The following is a 22,450-nucleotide window of genomic DNA, read 5'->3' on the forward strand; positions in this document are numbered from 1 at the left end:
GGGGTCAGTAAACGTTTTCATGGGCCCCAGAAACCCCAAACAGTGATGATAATGATAATACGAGGTGGAGAATGTGGAGGGGTGATGGCTAATTGCCGAAGGCTGATTTAAGGGACCATTTTGAGCTTAAACAGAAAAATAGTAAAGGATCAGTATCATGTCACTTGTTAATTTTTTTCCAGACCATAACAAGATATTATGTTAAAACCTGAAAAGTTTCATGTAAATATTTGATAACTTATATTATTATAATGTGAAAAAATTCAAGTAAAAATGTGATACCTCATGTTGTTATAATGTGATGTGTGTTTTATTGTGACATTATAACAATACAAGTTATCACATTTTAATTTGTCATTTTTATAACAAGAAATGTTTCTTTCTATAACGTGATAATTTGTGTGCTGTAATAACACGAAAATATCTTGTTTTAGTGAGAAACTTTTAACATTAAATCACAGTACTGACTTGTTTTTCTCTCTGTGGCATGGCAGCGGTACTTCTACCGGCCTACTTTTGTGACCGTTGGCCGAGAGAGAAGTTGTGCACAAACTGGTCTCAGGAAAACCAGAGGGGGATTTCTGTCCTTTAAAAGCAGCCAGTGACGTACAAGTAAACAAGACAGCCAGTCTGGACTGAAAATATATCTCTCTCTCTTTCTCTCAGTACTCATGAAAACCACTTCAAAAGAGCCTAGGAGCGAAGGCTGCGGTTTTGAGCACACTCTCACCTCAAGCTGTTTTGGAGAGGAAGGTTTTACCCTGTTTTCATGTCACACGTATTTAAATAGCCTAATTTCCATCAATAACACAACTCCCCTTGCCTACTTTTCGTGCCATGGACGTGGAAACAGAACCAGGTACGCCCACACAAGTTCTCCTTTCCTCTGACTTTTTATCAAGAAACCTTTATTTCAGGGGATGTACAGTTTTTTTGTTCTTTTGAGTTCACTGCTTGTTTTTTTTTGCCTCATTTGACAGTTTCAAATATTTATGATAAGAATCAACAACAGTAGTATCATCTGCTGTGGATCTGAAGAAGCAAAAATGTTTCGTTTTCCATCAAATATTCATGAATATGCATGAAGTGTAATCACAGTCAAAACCAATAACATCTCCTGCACTCACAAGCACCACACTGCTCCTACTCAAAAGAATACTTGTAACTATCACTGCAGTGTTCGATTCTCCATTTACGCACACAGCAGGCCTACATATTATAATGCACGCACATAGTCCAGAAACAAGCCAATTGAAGCCATACTGGCTCTCCACACGCCTCGGCCCACAACCCACACTGAGTGTCTGTGGGAACATCTGTGATGCGAACGGTGACGTATGAAGAGCTCTGGGTGGGTTTGATTTTCCTCTCCACGAGCCCCCATCCCCTCCCACAGGCACTCACACACACACACACACAGGCCTGCCTGGCTCTCTGTCTCTCTCTCTCAGTCATTCTCTCCCTCCTCTACCAGTCTTCTGTTATCTTCTCAAGAACCATGAATATTCCTCCCACCTTGCCGTGGCCATCTGAGGTTCTTACAGAAGTTGGATCACAAGTTGCATCACTAGTTTTAGACAGCTAATAGAGGATTTATCTGGGAAGGGGGTGTTTTGTTTATTTCATGAGACCTAGTTTGAGGAAAGTTTGCTGCAGTCATAAAAACCCATTTAAACCATATAAATGTGAGATTATCGACATTCAGCTGTGTGTATCAGGGCTGTGTGGTTTTACTTTGAACATGTACAAAACAACACCACTGGGAAGCCTATAATGAGGTGTATGGAGAATTTTAAAGGTGCAGGATACAGGATTTGCCAGTTGTTGTTTGGAAATGCACCAGAAAGATAGATGATTGTTGAGTCTCAATTCCAGGTTGTGAAATTCAGATTCTTTGGGTTGGTAAAACGACCCAAACAAAACTAAATAATGATAAATAAGAAAATACATGCAGAGAGTGGCATCTCTGCAGATAAAGACACCACCAAACACTTCTAGTAAAGGTTAAAAGACATTGCTTATATGAGTCTATACATTGTTTTTCAAGAAAAGACCTCTTTAAAGGAGCAATATATAACAGTTGTTCACTGCAGTCCAAATAGCAAGTTGAAGCCATAGACAGTATATAAAATTTTTTAAAATCCTATTTAATATATCATCTATGGTTGAAGTGAGTTGTTTTCTCTCACCCCACCTCCTCAGACTCAAGGGAGCTCAGGCAGGAACACAGCAGGAGTGCAAGACGAGCGCAGCATTTTAAATTGATAATAACAAGCAATGATGAGTCCTACACTGTAAGTTGACCAGCTGTTTATAACTGTCAGTTGTCTGTTAATGTAAAGATGAGCCCCATTATCCTGAAAATTAAAAAAAAAACAACAAAAAACAAAAAACTGCTCTGAAAAAACAAACTGTGGAGTTTGAGGTCAGTGACTGCCTGCCACACTCCATTAAAATGTTGTTCAATTCAACCATTATGGACATCTACTCCTTATTAAAGACTACTAATGATTTCTTATGACTCATAAACAGACACTTACCCATTCATTGAACATTCAGCATTAATTGTAACTCTAATTAATGTGGCAAACGATAACACAAGTTACAGACTGGAAAGGACATTTCAAAGGAGGACTCCGTGGCTGTAGTGAGTATTTCAAGTTTTAAGTTTAAGTTTCTTAAATCTGCGATGACATATCATGGTCATTTTATGAATTCTAACAGTAAATATACTACAGATTTCTCCTTTAAATGTCCCTAATAAGAGTTCCTTCTACATTAAATTTGACAAATAAGTATGAATAATTAATAATCTGCCATGCACCAACTGTTCACATCACAATGCTGCCAGTGACAGTAATGTCTCGAGGCCTCACAGAGGAGGTCACTTGTTTGGCTGTGATAAGACTGAACATTGTGACTGAATACACAGTAAACAGAGGGTTGGCATTGAGACAGCATTTATTGTACTATATGTTAGTGTATTAACACTACTGCGGAGCTTTGGCCCTGAAAGCAGGTCTACATTCACACATACTGTACTGCAAAGAGCAGTCAGTGAATCACTGCAGAGTTTGAAAGGGTTTTGGTGGGTGCACATCGCCATCTAGTGGACCAACGCGGGAACAGCAGCTGGAATCATGAACCACAAACAGAAGAGATTTCACACCAGTAATGGTTGTCCTACTTTCAAAGGCTCCTGGTGTGATAACACACTAACAAACAATTTATCAGTTAGTGAAGGGCGAATTTGGCTACCAAATGAATGGGTGTATGAAATATAAAATTCAGATAAAATGAATAGAATGAGTTTCATATATTGAATTTCTTACTTCATTGTACTTGATATTTGCAAATGTCATGTATTTACTGTTTTTATTTAAACGTAACCTGTTTTTTTTTTTTCAGGTGAGTTTTGCTCTGCAGTGGGAACATGACTGTGTGGTGGTTAGATGGGATAAAAAGATATTTTCTACTCAACAAAAATAGAAAAACAACACTTGTGTTTTTGCTTCCATTTTTCATGAGTTGAAGAAAAAGATCTGATACTTCTTCTGTGCACACAGAAGGTTTATTTTTTATTTTATTTCTGTGTTCGTGAGCAGCTGATTAAACAGCATGATTATTGCATAGGTGCGCCTTGGACTGCTTACAATAAAAGGCCACTCAAAAATGTGCCGTCTTATCTTGAAAAAAGACATCAGGTGCTGAACTATGGCTGTTTCATATAGGGTGGGCTACAGATTTCACTTGGCCCTACCCTTCCTCTGATTGGTTTATCCTGATATTCTTACCCTAACCCTAACCAATCAATCCTCATGCCTAAACCTGACCAACCCAAACAACCCAACCAACCAAGGCAACAAGTACTGGCCAATCAGAGGCTGAGAAGAGTAGTTCTATGTGAAATAGCCATAATTCAGCGGCATATAAATGTCTTTTTTCAAGATCAAACAGCACATTTTAGAGTGGCCTTTTATTGTGAGCAGTCCAAGGCAATCTGTGTAAATAATCATGATGTTTAATCAGCATCTCTGTATGCCACACCTGTCAGGCTGATGGATTATCTTGGCTCACAAAAACTGCTCATTAACACAGAAGTTTGTGGTCAAAATTTGAGAGAAATAAACCTTTTGTGTTCATAGAAGAAGTCACAAATATTTTACTTCAACTCAAGAAAAATGGGAGCAAAAACAATCATACTTTTTAAAAACTAGTTTCGTTGAGTCTGTTTCTCCTATTGCTCGAATATTAAACATCCACATTGTGCAGTCAGTCTTTATGTACATGTGGATTTGCTGTGGAAAGATGTGATAATGTATTTAACCAGCTGTCTATTGTCATCCCTGATACAGGGAGAGAGAATTCATTATTTATTTTTATAACAGCAGACCTGCCTGTCTGCACAGCGTCAAGATTACAATACAGCGTATTTAATATCAGTAAGGGACTGTATGAAAATTATCAGGGAGGGAGGACATGCAGAAAAGTGGAGGGTTATATGATGCAAAGTGACAAACTTGTCTTAAATAATTTCATTGAAAATGTTTAAAGAACCATTTATTTGGAATATCCTCTGAAGAGCCATTTAAAAGAGGTCGGAGGTTTGATAGAGAACCCTATAATGGTTCCACCCAGACCCTCTCAGGGGGTTCTATTCAGAACCTTTCCACCTTCTAAGAGTGCAACCAAGAACCCACCCAGGGGGTTCTATCGAGAACTTTTTGTATTCCACCCTCACAGGGTGAGAGAGCCTTTTTATATTATGGTACAAAGAACCCTTGATGAAAGAGTTCTTCAAGACTTTCAACAATTTGTGAAGAACTCTTTCTTTCAAAAAGGGTTCTTTGGATGTAAAGTATTCTCAATGGAACCCATAGGATCTGACTGAGCCTTTCTTCAGAAAAGGGTTCTTCAGAAGCAAATGCTTCTGGGGAAAGTCTCAGCCCCTTGGGAAGAACCTTTTTAGAACCCTTATTTATGAGAGTGTAGGGTCTGACTTTTTAAAAAATAAAACATAAAGTGCAACCCCCCTCCCCGACTACAGAACCTTTCACACAGTCCCTAAAGTGCTGTGTTGGATTTTCCATACTGTATTATGTGTACAGGATTGTATCATCTGTATTGTCCCGTTGTCAGCCCAAGAGAATGTCTTTGATCTTTGATGTGCAGGAAATCCACAGATTGAGGATGTGAACGAAACCCGACATACACAGAGGCACCGTCAGTCACAAGTCAAATGTACTGTGTGTGTAAGAATAAGTGAGGAACATATCAAGTGAGAGTCTTTTTGACTTTAAAGGTCAGATTTTGGCTTTGTAGGGAGAAATGAAACAAATAATCTCATCTCATGCAGTTTGTTTCAGACGTTGGCCTTGTGAAAATTCTTGAAGATAACCTCGTCTCACTTGTGTTACAATTTGTCCTATCACTGATATTTGCAGTCATCAGCTTAAATGTGTGTGTGTTTGTGTGTGTGTGTGTGTGTGTGTGTGTGTGTGTGTGTGTGTGTGTGTGTGTGTGCAGGACGACACTCCTTGTCCAGTTCTGTCATTTGCTGTGATGATGACTTTCACAGAGGACACGTTATTAGCTAACATCATCAAGTAGCACCAGTTCACTACAGAAATAGCTACAGTGGATTAAAACACACACACACACACACACACACACACACACACACACACACACACACACACACACACACACACACACACACACACTGTGCCTCATTGTCTTTTCTTTTAACAGAAAAATGTCAAGTGCTGTGTGGCATTATCAACATGATGCGCAGCTTGAGTTCATTTTCACCTGCAGAGGGCACACGCTGTTCCACGGAGAAACATCTCATGTGTGAAAATCACAGATAAGTCACTTTTAGTGAGATTAAAAAATGCCACAGTGTGATGAAAACCTGGATATTGTTCGGGAATTTAAACAGTATTCATAACGCTTGATTCACGGGTTGGGTCTATTCGCTGGATTCACATTATGTAGTCTTGCTGTCAGTTCAATTGCTGTAGAGCTGAATCTCCAGAAGGACTTAAATCCTTCCAGGCCTAACAGGCATTTCTTTAAAATGTGGCCCAGATAATGAAATGAGACTTTGACAGCGTTAAAATAAATTGTTCTGATACTTATTTAAATATAAGACTATTTGAATTTCTCCCTTAAAGCAATGGTGAGATCAGGGCATGGCTGAGTGACAGCTGTCGGGATGGGAGGGTAAACTCACTTGACATGCTGTATCAGTAAATTGGGGGCTGATAGTGGTGCGAACACATTGCATTGACACTCTCTGCTCCCATAATCAGAGGTGGAGGCCATGTTTGGAGACGCTGACACTGTAGTCAAATATTTCTCAGCATGCCGACATGCAGTACTCCTCCTGGGGTAACAAAGAGGGTTGCTTGGTTTGATTTTATTACTTTAAAAACAAGGCTAAAATGGTGCTTTTCTTGAAAACTGGCAAATATCTTCACTAAATGTTTGAGATTTGAATCATATTACATCTTATTGTTTTCTGGGCAGCAAAATAAAAATGACAATACACCCAAAAATGATTAAATACATATTTTAAATACACCTGGCAAAATTCAAGACAGTTGGGGGAGAACTCAGAGAAAGCAAGATATCTGCAGTGCGTTGTTTCTTTTTCCACAGCGTTGACAGGTTTCTGATGTAGAGAAACTCTGTATGTAGCTCTGCTCAGTGGGGGGTTTGGTATTTGAAGAAAGGATTACAGTATAAGGCTACTCCTTTGCAAAAATCCACCTTGTTTGATAAAGAAAAACATGCAGAGATCTTTTGTGTGTTACAGTAGTTTGCTTGAATTTCCAGACTTTTCTAAGTAAAATCATAAAATGTTTCCATATCTATTACCCCAGCTTACCCCCCACCCACCCCCGAACTACCCCTTTAGGATTGTCATTAAAAAGCAGAAACTTATAACAGTTTTTAGATATTTTTAAACAAAGTCATTCTGCATTAATACCTCGTTACTTATGATAGCCTAATCAGTACAATAAACAAGTGAGAACACACCAGTAATGACAAAATCAACAGGACATTTGAGAAAAAACAACAACAAAAAGATCTACTATATCGTGTCAACTAGTTTAATGAAAGGACTCTTTCATTCTTCCGTATTCTGGTAACAGCAGCTTGTTTCGTGTATCTCTGTTATATTATTAATAATTCATGACAATCTGGCAGTGCTTAAAAATGCACAATATGTTCAGTGCAGCATTTTTTAATATTCCTGTGTCACCAAGTCAAGTCTCACAGCGTACAGGCAGTTCTCATTTTAGCTTGTTTATATGACACAATTACTATAATGGTTCATTTTTGGGACAAACGGGACACGATTAAGGACAAGTGCTGGTAATCTGGGACTGTCACGAATTTTTTCAGGATATCTGGTGTCCCTACTGACAGCCCATGATTCCCAAACCCCAGTAGTGTGAAAAATGTCCCATTGGACTGAAAGCCCATTTGTCCAACAATCCATTATCTTAAAAACGTACAAAATGATCCAGTCTCACGAATTCTAACATTAGTCTGCTACTTTAAATCCCTTGAAATGTTGTTTAGTGATGGAAAACCCTGCTGATCCAGCACAATGGCAGCCATCCTCAAACCAGCAACTGCAGGGAGAGTGTGTATTTTCAGAGTAATGGGTCTTAGAAGCAATGGACAATTATTTTCATGATAACAGGCTGTCTGACAGATAAACTTCTGGTCCAATGGGAGATTAAAATAATTACCTAAATGTACTGAATCAATACCTGGAATAGTTAGCCAAATGTAGTAGATCACAGGTGAAACTGTTATATAAATATAAGAACTGTAAATAGTTGCTAATTGCATGGATATACAGCAGCAATTAGCAGTTGAAATAATAATACAGTTGGAGTAGTTAGCTTAAAGTAATGAATAAATAATTGAAATAGTTAGGTAAAAGGTAGGGAAACACTATTACACTGTGTTCTCTACCGTACTTGGAAATACAAACAGAAACTTCAGGATAAATCTACTATAATGCATCATCTTTAATTGTTTTTGGGACATGCTGATGAAAAAGGACTCGAGTGCACAGTGCAGCCAGAAGAACTATGACAGGCTCACGGTGGCATTTAGAAATGTTTTCTTTATTGAGAACGTAAAGCACAGAAACACCCAATTCAGCAAGCTTACCATAAATCAGACAAATCAGTTTCCTTGTTCGTTTTTTTTTTTTTTTACAAAACATTTACATCTAACAGTGCCTCACTCTAGAAATACATGACGTCATTATAAAAGAAACATCCACAGTACATTGATGACATACGTGATCAAAACTAGCAGAACAACCATAGCTGGTATGAATGCTGTCTCTGCAGACAGATTTTGTTTCTGGATATTAAACCCTCCCTCCAGTATGAAGCCTACCTCTCCATGGTCGTTATCGTACCAGATCTCTTACGATCAGGCCAGTAGTCTCTGTTAGAAAGCCTAAGTTACATTCATTATTATCATGACTCTGAGTGACCTCCTCCACTATCATTTATGACGTGTAGACTGCACAATACAGCATCACAACAGTAAGATCTGCATTTAACATCAGACTAATGCACATATTAAAGTCACCTAGATGATTGAGAAGAGAAGCAGGGGAGTGAAGCACTGGTGCAGGTACATCATGTTTACAATACTGTCATGAAAAAGTCCTCTGGTTAATGATGACATGTCTGATTCATGCACAAGCACTAATACTGTAAGACTTAACATTTCCCATGTGCAAGACTCATGATGTCAGTGGTGCGTTTTATTGAGCGATACAAAGCAAATAAAATACCTGGGATGGATTTAAAAAAAAAAAGATCACCATGTTAGCTGGCAATGAATTATTTTCTGCAGCAATTATGGGATATTTTCAATAAATTTATTAAAGAAGTCAGAGCCCTTGCAGAATTTCAGTGCTTGGCTGTATCATTCGGTTGTGATAACTTCAATAGTAATTGTTTTTAAAAGGGATAGTTTGTTTTTTTAAGTGGGGTTGTATGAGGCACTTTTCCATAGACAGTAGATGGCAGTCGACATGTCCCCAGTTTGTAGAGGTAGCAGGAGTACCAGTGTAGTAAGCCACTGCTGTGGGCAGGGTCAACAGCAAAACGTATATTAGCCACTTAAAAGGAGGCCCACCTAAAATAATCAGTCAGCTTAATGGTAAGATAAGAGACACAGCTTCAACTTGCCGCAAGACAAGGTGGAGGAAACTGCCTTTATATGAGCCAAATAGAGCTCTCTGCAAAGCAACCAGACTCCATTGGCAAATCCAGTAATTTAATCTCACAGAACACAGTGATCTGAGAGGTGAAGTTACTGTTTTGTCAAAGGAGTTTGGATGCTTTGGAGACAGTGATATTTGGCTTTTCTAACTGAAGTTTTCCATCAGAAAAGTCTGTCTGACAGCAAGGTTTAATATGTGAAAATATTCTAAATACAGTGTACACTTAAAATGATATTGATTTTTTCAGGTGGGCCTCTTCTTAGGTATTTTGTTGCTGATCCTGTCCACAGCAGTACATCACTTATCTTATCTTTCTACACCGGTACTCCTGCTGCTTGTCCAAACTGGAGACATGCCAACTGCCATCTTTTGTAGGTAATACACTGACTATAGATATGTACCTCATACAACCCTACTTCAAATAATCTGAACTATACCTTTAAATCCATGGCTGTTTTGGTTGTTCAAATTACTTACCAGGCATTTATTGGGAGTGTTACAGCTTGTCAGTCTATCTTATACCAGATGCAGCATTAAACCACAGAGATTAAATGTAGATGTGACGATAATGAGAGTTTAGGTTTGAGTGGTAAGGTTAGTTACAGGAGCAAGGTTACAACTCCATTTCAAGAGATAGATTTTGTATATTAGGATCTAGATAATTATCCCTAAATGTATTGCCATCTCCCGCTCCTCTCTACAAGCCGCTCCCGCTCCCCTCCACGTCGTCAACCATGACTGAGCGTTTACGCAGCACAGAGTTGCCCTTCCTGCCACTCCTGGCCTGCAGGGGCAGCTTGGTCTGGCAAGGCGCCCGGTACTGAGGCAGGCCGGACTTGGTGGTGTCCAGCTCCTCAGGGTCGTCCTGCTGGGCCCGGAGGGCGGCGATCACATCCTTGTCCGAGGGACTGAGGGTAAGGCAGCCGCAGGGGCGACTGCCGTCACCCTCTGTTCCAACCTCTCCTGCCTCTCCCACCTCCTCCGGCTCATCTTCCACTGTCATGAAGGCGTCACCCCACAGACTCTCGCAGAGATCCCTGCCGTGCTGGTACATCTACATACACAAACACACAAACAGTTATAGGAAGTGAAGAGAATTATTACATATTTTTTTGCCGCAAACAGCAGCTCTATAGCTCGCTCTGTTGGATGGTCCACAAAAAATCCATCACCATTTGGCGGCCGGTTTTTGAAATTTGGCATGGAGGTCAAGTTTGTGTGTTTGTGTTCATAGGGGATCAAAGATGATGTGGCAATAAGTGTGGCCTATCACAAAAAGGCACATAACTTCCAAATGGATTCAAAGATTTACACAAGATTTTGTGAAAAGGTTGGTTATGAACATTTTCCCTAATCTAGACTCTTCATTCCCTCGCTGAGAAGGTCAACCAGCAGATTACATGCTCTTGCTGTACTTTGGATATTATTTTATTTTTGATGCTGTGAAAGCCACTTCATCTGAAATAGTATTACCAATGCACAGTTGTCTGATTATGCATGTTGAATAAATGCACTTCTTGTTGTCGCATTTTGGGTGTTTAAGTCTTACACCTTTGCACATGAAAGATGTTTTTGTCATTGCCTTGTGGTTAGTTGCATTAGGTTTATAGTTACTGTACTGAATATTCTTCCTCCAAACTCGATGAAAAACAAAATATGTATTGAATGTGCCGTGTATCATAACCTGCTTTTAACCAAAAAACTGAAAACTTCTTTATATAGTTCCTCTGAAGTCTTTAGCACCCCATATATTGGTCAAGCCCTTGCTTAGCACCAACAGAAGAAAAGTCCTGGATCTGGCCAAGACATGAACATAGTTACACACATGCATATACACACACAGAGACAGATGAACGTGGGTTTTATGCACATACATGGTCACAGCTATTGTGCATTCACGCTTGCAGAAGATAACAAAAGATGAATCTCAGCAGAGCTTTACACAACAGCAACCTGAGTTGATCTATTGAGCGACATAACTGAAACACCTGAGTGGGCATTCAAGGCTGTTCATGTAGTGGAGCAAAAAGTAAAATATTTTCCCATGAAATGTGAAGTAGCACAGATTGGAAATACTTTCCCTAATTTGTACTTCAGTACTGTACTTGAGAAAATAAGTAACATACTGAATTACTTTTCACCACTTATAACTATGAGATTTAGGAGAGCTTTTTAGGAATAATTAATGGTGGTTATGTTTTTTCCCCGCCCTGGTACTGTATTTTGTGGTAAATGCACACTATTTGCAAGGCTTTTTTTTGCAACCTTCATCATGGTTTGCCTGTAAAGGTCCATTGGAATAATTGATTTTGGCCTTTCAGGGCAGCACCAGCCTTGAAAGCGAACACCCTGTGCCAGGTGTTAGAGGGAGTGCAGGCACCTGGCAGCTGCTCTCGCAAGAAGCCTTTGTCTGCCTCTGTCTCCACCAGCCTTGAGCACAAATTATAAGACAAGACGACCTTGAAAAGCTCGCAGTGCCATCTGAAAGACTTCATCTCACGGAAGAATGACGATTTTGTCAAGCCTCACAGAGCAGACGGACAGATCTAAACTAATCGGAAAGGTCACTCCCAGCACCTTTTGTGACAGAAATTCATTACAGCGCTCAGTCTGTATGAAGTTATACTTTGAGGAAAAACTCCAATTACTGCTGACATTAGCTTTATGTTTTCTAGAGCATGAAAAATCGTACTCCTCTCTAATAAGACACGTATACGGATTAAAAGGGATATTGCACAAGACTGCAAAAAACAAATCACAATTCAACATTTAAGCTGTTTAACTGTAAACGTTGAAGGCCTACACGCTCAGGAATAGCTGGGAAAGCTAATTAGTGAAGTTTCAGTGACACATGCTGTGCTCGTCTGTGTTTAAGCTCCCATTCTCTCTCTGGTGACGGCCTCATAACCATCATTAAGATGTTATGAGGCCGTCACCGTCTCTCTATATTCTGTCCCCTATCTAACTTCCACTACACGTTTAGAAATAAGGGCTCCAAATGGGTTCTTCCTGAAGGGCTCATATTCTGAGGAAGAAAGGGTTTCCTTAAGGTTTCTTTCAAAAGAACTCTTTTTGGAAGAAAATATGGTATTCAATCATTGTTGCCTCACCTGCAGAGTACAATATGGTTCTTTGTAGAACCCGCAGAAGAAAAAATGTTTAAAGTTATAAGTTAAATGTTATTTTTCTAACCTTCTGGGTGGGTTAGGGTTAGAGTTCTCAGGAGAATCCTCTGGGTGGGTTCTAGATGAAACCCTTGAAATATAAATAGGCTCTCGGTAGAATCCAGTGGGTGGGTTCTGTATAGAAACCTTGCACTATAAAAGGGACCTAAGAGGAACCCCCAAGATGTAGATGAAACCCTTGAAATACTAAGGGGTTCTTGATAGAACCCCCTAAGTGGGTTCTTGTTAGCACTCATACAAGGTTGTGGATAGAACACCTATAGGGACCCTTTCCATCAACATGGAACCAGCCCTGTTCTGGTGCAAGAACCTAATTTTGATCCGTTCTGGGCATTTCCATCCAATGAACTGGTTTGGAAAGTTGGTTCCCAGCTGGAACCAAAAAATGGCAGGTTTTCCTTGGGAACTAACGTGGGCGTGTCATATTCTACAGGTTATTGTGCAGCGCCCTCGGTGAATGACATCCCTGATTACAATGGTTCCACTCAAAACGGCAGAAATTATGGGATGGTTCACTAGATAGCACCAAAGGTTTCAAGGATATTAAATGGAACTGGTTCAAGAACCAGAGCTTGGACAAGAGCCCATAGGGTTCTAGGTATAACCCTTTATGTTGGGTTCTAGGTGGGACCCTAAGGACCCCTGTGCACCAAATAAGCTCTGGATCTTGAACTAGTTGCGCTCAAAATCATTGGACCCTTGGTTCTGTCCAAAGAACCAGCCCATATTACCACCAGTTTTGAGGGGAACCATTGCAGTCCAGAACGTCATCAACAGAGGGTGCTGCACAACAACGTGTAGAATATAACACATCCACTTTAGCTGATGGAAAACCTGCTGGTTCACTAGATAGCACCAACTTGGAACTGGCGCAAGAACCGGGGCTTATTTAGTAGAAAAGAGCCTTCTGAAAGGGTTCCAGGTCGAACCTTTATAAAGGATTATGGGACCTGAAAAAAGGTTCTTGAGGCAAATGAAAGAACCGTTATTTCTAAGAGTGCATATCTCCCCCGTTGTCTTGCTTATTGCTGCGCACACTGTTTGTATACGTCTCTGATTCTTGCTGTTTCTCTGCTGCACACCCCCACCCCGACGTCTGCTTCCTTTCATCCTCCTGTCTGTTGGGGGATTAAGACTGAGTCACACAGGGTGCTCAGAGAAGAAAAAGCTGTAATATATTTACCGTGTTCGAAGGACAAAGAGGATGACGGCTATTTCTCTCCACTACATATACTCTCTCTCTGACACTTAGGTCTTATCACAGTGACCCCATAATATACACAGGGGTGCACACACACACACATGCACACAGACAGACACACACGTACACAAGAACATTTTTGTCCTTCCCCAGGCAGACATGGTTTGCTGCCAAAGCTAATTCAGTACAAGCACAAGTGGCTTTAGACGACATGGTGTGATCGAATAAGTGAGATACTGAGATTTCCTGGGGCTCTAGCCTGTCCTTCCCATCCTTATCGTATTCAATTCTGCCCTTCTCTGTCCAAAACCCCTGACATTACACCTAGTGTGAAAAAGAAACAGAGAACAGAAAGGACTTGAATCTGTTACCAGTGACAAAAGATTCATTTTTTTTCTTATAGCAGTTGTCTATTGCAATGATTTTTGTTGAAACGTTTCTTTTTTTTTTTATTTAACTGAAAATTTGCCCAATTTGAGTTACAAAATTCAAACGCTTCTCCAATATATCTGAGGCCTTCAGGGCAACATTCAACAGACTTGTATGATATTCCTAAATAAAATACAACTGGTAATGTTGATTATTTCAAAGGGAGCACTTTAATTAACAACTGACAATTTACAGTGTAACTTTAAAGTGATAGTTTGCCCCCAAATCAATAACATTTTTTTTCCTCTGGCCTGTAGTGCTCTTTATCTATCTGGTGTGAGTTGCTGAGGTTTGTGTAGCCTGATTGGTAGGCAGGAGCACCTTTAAAAACTCTTCTAACCTCTGCAAGCACATTGACGTAAGTTGCACACATGCTGTCGGTGAAAATGTAGTTAACAAGCTAACGTTATGTTAATTCTTAATGTGAAAATTAATGTTAAGCTTTTAAATCGGTGTGCTTTAGAAAGCAGTGACCTTAAGGTAAGCTAACATTAACATTAATGTTAACTTCATAATAGCTATGCACCCTTAAAAATATTCAAATGTAAAGTAACTTGTGCTTTGAGTAAATTATTAACTGGAGCATTTTACTTTTGCTTGAGTGGGTTTCTCAAAGAATAACTCTCACTTTACTCAAGTCATTTTTTATGGGAGTAATTGTAATTGAGGATAGATTTTCAGTAGTCTGTCCACCACCGAGGTTCAGTAACCTCATATGATCATTTTCCCCTTCCTCAAACCATTGCTGTTCATGTGTTTTGTGCCAGCATCTGGCACAAACATGGACACTCTTTGCAGAGTTAACCTCATTCCCACAAAATCCAGAGCAGAAAGAGTGTCTAATGCTGAGATAAATCAGACCTTGGCTGGCAAATAATGTTACCAATGAGTACAAAGAGAGAGTGAGACACAGAGTGCCAGAGGGATTTTTGCATGCAGTGGATGTGTGTGTGTCTGCCTTTAAATGTATAAGCTCGTTTCTATGCAAATTGACATCTACTGCAGTAAGCATTTACAAATCCTCACTGTATCTGTGTATATTTATTCCACACACACACCCCTTAATTTTGTTTCTATCTATCAGGTGAACTTCTCAGGAGCTGGGAGAAACACAATTAAGGATTCTGAAAAGGTTTCTTGAGGATTTTTTTCAATCCATTGTGAATCAGTGTATTATATATATTGAATGTAAAGCTTAAAAATCTGTAACTTCAAAGTTGTGAGAGGTTTTTCGTGACAGAGTGCGCCTGAGCGTGTTTGCAGTTGGGATTTCCCGTGCGGCACGTCTCAGCCCCGAGGTCGACTAAAGTGCTGCGAGCTCAGACCACGAGGCGGCCCACTGTGAAATCTCCCATCTCTGCTGGATGAAGAGAAAACAAAATGAAGCTTCACTGCTGTGACCTCCAAAATGTAGCAAGAGGCCGGCACTTGTTTGCCGTCTCTCTAAAAGGGGTGATTTGTTGAATGTGCTGAATGCGGTGACTCATTTCTTTGTATTCAGGAGCGGTTAAAAACACTCTGTTTTGAGAGCTACTTAAATTTATTGGAGCCTGTTTTGTGCCATTAGTGGCGCCCTACATGAAAATGGGCCAATCCGAGCACACAAAGCAGCAAAACACACAGATGCAGGGGCACACACACACTCACTAAAACACTCAGATGGTCTCTATTTGCATTTTTTTCCTCTCTTACTACAAATCTGTCATTTCCAGTAATCATCTAATATCCACCAGAGAGCCTTAATAGGGCTGGTGTCTGGGGGTGTATGTTCATTTGCTGGTGTGTCTCTCTCCTCTTCTGTGTGTGTGTGTGTGTGGAGAAAAAAAGATGGAGAACAGGGAGAAGGACAGACAGACAGACAGACAGATAGACAGATAGATAGATAGATAGATAGATAGATAGATAGATAGATAGATAGATAGATAGATAGATAGCGTGTCATGGCATGTGGTGTGTGACAGTTAGCTCGCTGTCAGCCCCTCGGCCTCTTCTTAAATCACCCAGCTGGCCTCTGCCCACTGAAGCAGGACCGAACCTTTTCATGCTTCAGCCCACAGTGCCACCCTGAGCTGTTAACCCTTCGCTTACCGGCACACTCTCTTGACCAGCAGCACGCCGACTCCTCTGTGACACAGTGTGTGACCTTCTATCTGCAGCGCACGGCTCAAATGGCGAGCTTAAAAGGTCTGTCAGTGGGATTCAAACCTCTGACACTTCCTCTGCCGGCTAGAAAATCTCAGCTAAGGTGTGACTGCGCTCTGCTCACATGATGCATCTCTATGTTCTTGCAATTAATATAACAGCTGCTTACTTTAACACTGCACCCATTACACTGCAAGCTCTTCATTACTGTTACACAAGAATATTCTGATGTTGACACTAGCATGACAACATGGTCACAATGACAATGCTAATATCCTGACATAGGCCTGAGCAAAATGTGAATATACAGTACTGAAAATCTGTCTTCAAGTACAAGTACTGTTACATTGCTAAAATATTACTCAATCACAAGTAAAAGTACAGGTGTTGGAAATATATTTCAGTTAAAGTACGAAGTATTTGTCTCAAAACCTACTCTGAGTATCATGACTATTGATTAAATATAAATTAATATATTTCTAATTGGAGTAAATCTTAATAGCAATTAATCAATTAATGATTAATCACTAACATCCTTACTCCTTTGTACTTCAAATTGTACTCAGTACTCAACTATGATTTCGAAAGTAACTAAGTAGATTATATAGTGAAATTAACATTTAAGTACAAGTAAAAGTACAGACTTGAGTACCCCAGAAAACTACTTAATTACAGTAATTTGAGTATTTGTAATTAGTTACTTCCACCCTGGTGATATGAGACTAGATATCATCTTAGATTTTGGATATTGTCATATCGTGATATGGCATAATCGTTGCCTTTTTTGGTTTTAAAGGCTACATGGTCGTGTGAATCTGTATTACATATATTTCATCATCTGTCTAACAGTGCAAGCTAACTGTATGTATGCAATCATTCATTGTTTAGAGAAAGCTACTAATTTGCTGCACTAAGCATGCTGGGATACCTGGCATTGCGCATCTGGCTAGCAGTGAGATGCGAGCATGAAAAAAAATCACAAATTCAAATGGTGCCTACATCAAGGCAGCTAATTAAGCTGCAACACCAGTGACCAACCAGGGAATACCAAAGCAAAACTAATGTTAACTGTATCGTAGTTGATAATCTAGCGATATGAAAAAAAAAATCAGCATTGACATCATATCAATATCATAACATGATGTTGAAGAGATACTTTCTGGAGTCCACTTGGAGGACATGTTCCACACATGTGCAGTACACTGGCGTCTACTGCACTCACAGATGTGAAGAGTACAATCCAGGCCTGGGCAAAAAAACGCTAATCTGTGTTGTTCGGTTGCCCCACTGACACATGAGAAACAGCATGGAGTTACATGTGGGACGACGTGTAACTCCATGCTGTCGAACACGTAAAATGAGTGCAGACAAAACAGGACAGGTCAGCTCATCTGAAATTTCATGGCAATCCATCCAACAGTTTTTTGGATCTTTTAAGTCGGACAACCACAACTATCAGAGGGTGAAGGTCACGGACATTTGAAGGGAGCTCGGAGGAAACCGCGGCTCCTTTGCATTGCAAAGACCCAGTTGAGGTGAAAGAGCTAGAGAGTGTTGCTGGAAAGTGGGACGTCATGCTCAGTCTGCTGTCACTGCAGCTGACCCCTCAGATATAAATGGTTGGATAACTATCAGAACAGGAATACTTTCCCAACCAAGGCCAATAATACAACAAACTTATCAATTTAGCTGATTCCATACTTTGGAGACACAGCATGTCGTCTATCACAAGCTACATGATTGATAATTATTGAAGTCTACCAATATGAAACTTCACTACTATGATAGACTTCATCCATATTGCCAAGGCCTACAGCGTCTTTGTGCACATTCCTATGATTATAGTATGTGGGATGTCTGCAGCTTTCCGTGTCCGTCCATCAAGCCTTTAGTTGATCTTAGTTTACATGCTAACATTTGAATTAGTAATTAACACAAAGTATGGGGAATGTCATTAGTTTTGCAGGTCCTGGACCAATAACAAATTTTGACCTAATTATATAACTGGATGAAGATTTCAGGGATCACATTACAATTCATCTAAAGGAGAACATGAATGTGCATAAGAAATTTCATGGCAATCCATCCAATAGATGTGGAGATATCCTCTGAATGCCATGAGTGTTTGTACAATTCTTGGTGGACAAAAAAATACAAGAATTATTGAGGTTTTTCAATCTGGACTGAAGTGGTGAACCAGTCAAAGTCATGATCCACAAAGCCATGCTGGCAGTGTGACTGAGAACACTGAAAACACTGATTTCTACTGATGCCAATAACAACCCACCCAAAAAAAGACAGATGTGGTGGATCAAAGCCTACCTGCTGATACTGAACACAGGTTCCAGTGCAGTTCTGTCCCCTGGGGTCTCTGGCCCAGTTACGAGCACACGTCATGTCCATCCTGCAGGCATCAAACCTGAAGAAAGGTATGTAAATTCTCAGAATAAAATATCTGAAATGGCAAAACATCAAACTGTAGTTCTCTCATTTGAATATTTTCTAAAGTGTAAAAACAATTTGCTGATTTATGGGGGTGTATGTGACAGATTTCTTAGCAGGGTGCAGAAACTTCCTGGAGTTTTGCTGTCAACATAACTCACCATAAAACCAAAATTAGTTTTTTTTTTACATTTTGACTTTGTATGTATTAAAGAAACTGGGTATGACATGTGTATTAGTTTCATTTTGACTGCACAGTACTACAATCACCTCATCAAACTCTCCTCAAGAGAGTGAATGAGTGTATTTCCCAAATGTCAAACCATTCCTTTAAATATGCAAATTGTAAATATAAATACATACAACTGCAATTTAATTAAAATTACATGATCCTATTTTCATATTTTCCACTGCTTGCGCAAGTCTTTTTTCTCAGGAATGTAAAAAATCCCTTTTAGTGTATAGATGGAACACAACCACAACACAAAGCTGTTTCTCATTTTGCTGGAGTCTCCTGGGTGTCTATGAACCCGAGCTTGGGAACCACTATTACATGTTTTTCTACCCTACATTATAAGAGAAGACTGATATATCTAACCCTTGTCTTACCTGTGTCATATTGTTTATTAGACACTCTCTGTCTTAGTCTAAATAGCCCAGTGTGGTGTTGTTACACTGGCTGGTATTCTGTCCCGACAGCCCAACAGATAGATACTGATTTTGATTTAGGTTTGCTTGGCAGTGTGTTTGGCAGCCTCACCAATCACGGCAGAAGCTGTGGCAGAGCGGCACAGCCTGGATGTATGAGCGGCGATGGGGATGAGGCCAGCGGGCGGCATCAGGGGAGCAGCGGTAAAAACACGACACACGCTTCAGGAAGCCTTCACACCTGAGGAGAGAGAGGGGACCCATTAGCCCTAACATGATGAATGGAGACATCAGTACTTAAACCTTTATTGACACTGGGAGGGCTGACTCAGCATAGACAGGCAAAAATGGCATGACCTATAGTTTCCTCTGCACTTTTCATTGCAAAAGACATGTGGTTCTACCCAGAACCATCCAAAGAAACCTTTTTTTGGAGGAACTCTTTTGTCAGAGGTTTGTAAAAGGGCTCTTGCACAATAATACAGAGGGGAGAACTGCCAGAGTGGAATCTCGATGAAACCCGAAGAATAGGAATATATAAGTGTTCTAGGTAGAACCCCTGGGTGGGTTCTTATTCACACCCTTAGAAGATGGAAAGGTTCTGAATAGAACCCAAAGAGAGGGTTCTGGGTGGAATCACTACACCAAAAAGTCCAATATTCACTCTGATATTAGCTCTGTTTTTGATCTCCACCGACTCCTGAGGGAAATTTCTACCCCTCTAGCAGTTAAATGCTTCACTGTGTTCACTAGTAAGCATTAGTTGCTAACTTTGTTTGTTAGCTGGTTCAGGGTAGGAAGCATACAGTCTGTTTTTAGAGCTGTTTTCTGAAAAACAACCACCAGCTGCGCGGACAATTTGTTGGGAATGGCAGTGAACCAAGTCAATAAATTTTTTGACCATAAAACAAAAATGATGATCAAAATGATGCTATAATGCTCCAGGCTGGAAACCAGATTAATCTCATTTGCAAATTAGTCTGGCTATGCCACTCCATGTTTAACTGTAATAGGAGTAAGACTATGACTAGGCAGCCAGCATTTTGTGTCCTGCTTTCAAATGAAGGCTCCTGAAACTGATGAAACTGTAAAACTAGACAGTGCTGATCAAATAAGAAACAAGATTCTTTTACCGTGTTGTCTTTTTTTTCTCCTCAAATCTTTTCAGGTATATATTTCAGTGTACTGTTCAGCTGTAATATGAGAAAGATTGTAGCTACCCTTTTGTGCCCTGTCTGAAAACAGATCAAGCTACATCACACATTTCATTACTCTGATTGGTTGCAGGTCTATTCAGTTGTGTCCAGAGGCATTTTGGTCTGGCTGTGTTCACAATGCCTGTTGGAGATTGAAAATTAACTGCCAGGATAATACTGCTCTGTAGAGCTGAGGGGAACTGCAGAGTGGTATTTTTAAAAATCTAATAATCTAATAATTTAAGAGTCCAGATCAGAAGGATGTCTGCTGGGTGACACTTACTCAGAGCTCAGAGGCCCACACTTGTCCCATGGTTCATTCTTATTGATAGCAGAGGGAACATGGGAGATATCCTGGATGTCTTCCTCTGCGCAGCAGCTATCTGTCAGCAGCAAGGACAGGAAGACATTTCAACCAGCTGTCAGTCAGGAGATTCAGTTTGATATTTTCATCACAAGTTGTCATTACACCATTACACCTGCAGTGTTTGAAGACAAACACACAGTCACTCACTGTCAGCGTACAGCGCACACTCCCTCAGGTGTGGCTCGGGGCTGGGCGTGGCCTTGTGCTTGCCGTCTTGAAGACACACCCCCTCCGAGTGGGTTCCACCAATCAGCGCAGCAGCCAAATATGTGCAAACCAATAGCAGAGGGCAAGAGGTGACACCCATCTCTACAGCCTGGAAAGGTCTGGAAAAGAGTTCAGCACATTGGACAGCGGCAGGGAAAGGACAATACACCAGAAAAAAACATAATGCATGCACAATCTAATGCAATATGATGATATGAAAATAAATCACTGCACTAAAAGTAATTTTCAAATACAGTACTTCACTTTGGATGTAAAATCTGTAATCAAAGTTCTTGTCACGCCTCCCAGTTTAATCATTATGTCATAAGTGATATATACAGTGTGAGTGAGACATCCAGGGCCGGCTGTTTAGCTGTGTGTGTGCTCTGCGTGTGGTGACCTAGTAGACAGGGTGAGCCTAATTAGGTGGGACTGAGGCACCGTGCTGAGCTGGATGACATGTGTAGTAATCTGACAAGCGGCTGGCTCGATGTGTAGCCTACATAACACGAATTAAACAAATCTGTTGGACATGGCCACATGGCCCTGGATGGGTCCAGTGTGACCCTGATTTTACTCAACACAGATATACAATAAACAGTAAACAGAGCTGTGGTAGGTTATATTAGTTTACTCTGCCTAACTTCCAATTCCTATTCATTTACTGTCACTAAACAATCAAAAATAGATATGTAGGGCTGCTCATAGTGATTATTTTCAGTATTGATTATTTTCACAATTTATCTTAATTGATCATTTTTTTAAAAAGTCATATTTTGTCCATCAAAAACTGATCAAAACCCAACACCCCCAACATTTACTGTCATAAACGACAAAGAAAAGCAGCAAATCCCCACATTTAAAAAGCTCGAAGCACAAAATGTTTGACATTTTTGCTTTAAAAATGACAGAAACCATTAATCAACTATCAAAATATTTGGGAACTAATCTTCTTTTGATTGAATTAATGATTAAATTGACTTATCGTTGCAGCTCTACGAATACGGTTATAGGATGCAGCCAGTGTTTCATGCAATTTCTCAAGAATAACAATAAAATTAAGCAGTGAGAAAAAGAAAAAGAAAGATCTAAAACTTATTGCTGGGTGAAATTGTTCTGACAAAAATACCTCAATGGAGCTCAAAGCTACACAAAACATATTAAAAGTCAAGCTAAAGCAGTGGGCTTTATCATTTAGAATTAGGGATGTCATAATAAATCAAATATTGCAGTATCGCAATAACAAGTCTCAATACCATACTGAGCTGTGACAATATCTACTGTGACATGATTAATTATTTAATTATTTTTACTTTATAAAAAGACTGCTACTGACTGCTGCATTGTTTTGTGTTGTAAGTG

At 40.0% G+C, this 22,450-nt stretch overlaps 1 protein-coding gene across 1 annotated transcript; it reads right to left on the reverse strand.

Annotated features, from left to right (window-relative positions):
* Window positions 1-9,582: 9,582 nt before the first annotated feature.
* Window positions 9,583-21,232, reverse strand: rtbdn (retbindin). The gene is made up of 5 exons (XM_084745081.1): window positions 21,029-21,232; window positions 20,798-20,897; window positions 19,431-19,559; window positions 18,551-18,647; window positions 9,583-10,325 (listed from the first exon to the last, which is right to left on the reverse strand). The coding sequence occupies exons 1-5, from the start codon at window positions 21,186-21,188 to the stop codon at window positions 9,969-9,971; spliced, it is 843 nt and encodes a 280-aa protein (XP_084601207.1). The 5' UTR covers window positions 21,189-21,232; the 3' UTR covers window positions 9,583-9,968.
* Window positions 21,233-22,450: the final 1,218 nt, after the last annotated feature.

The sequence above is a fragment of the Lutjanus erythropterus genome, chromosome 19 (assembly GCF_056507025.1).
Source record: "Lutjanus erythropterus isolate fLutEry1 chromosome 19, fLutEry1.hap2, whole genome shotgun sequence".
NCBI classification, from domain to species: Eukaryota; Metazoa; Chordata; class Actinopteri; order Lutjaniformes; family Lutjanidae; genus Lutjanus; species Lutjanus erythropterus.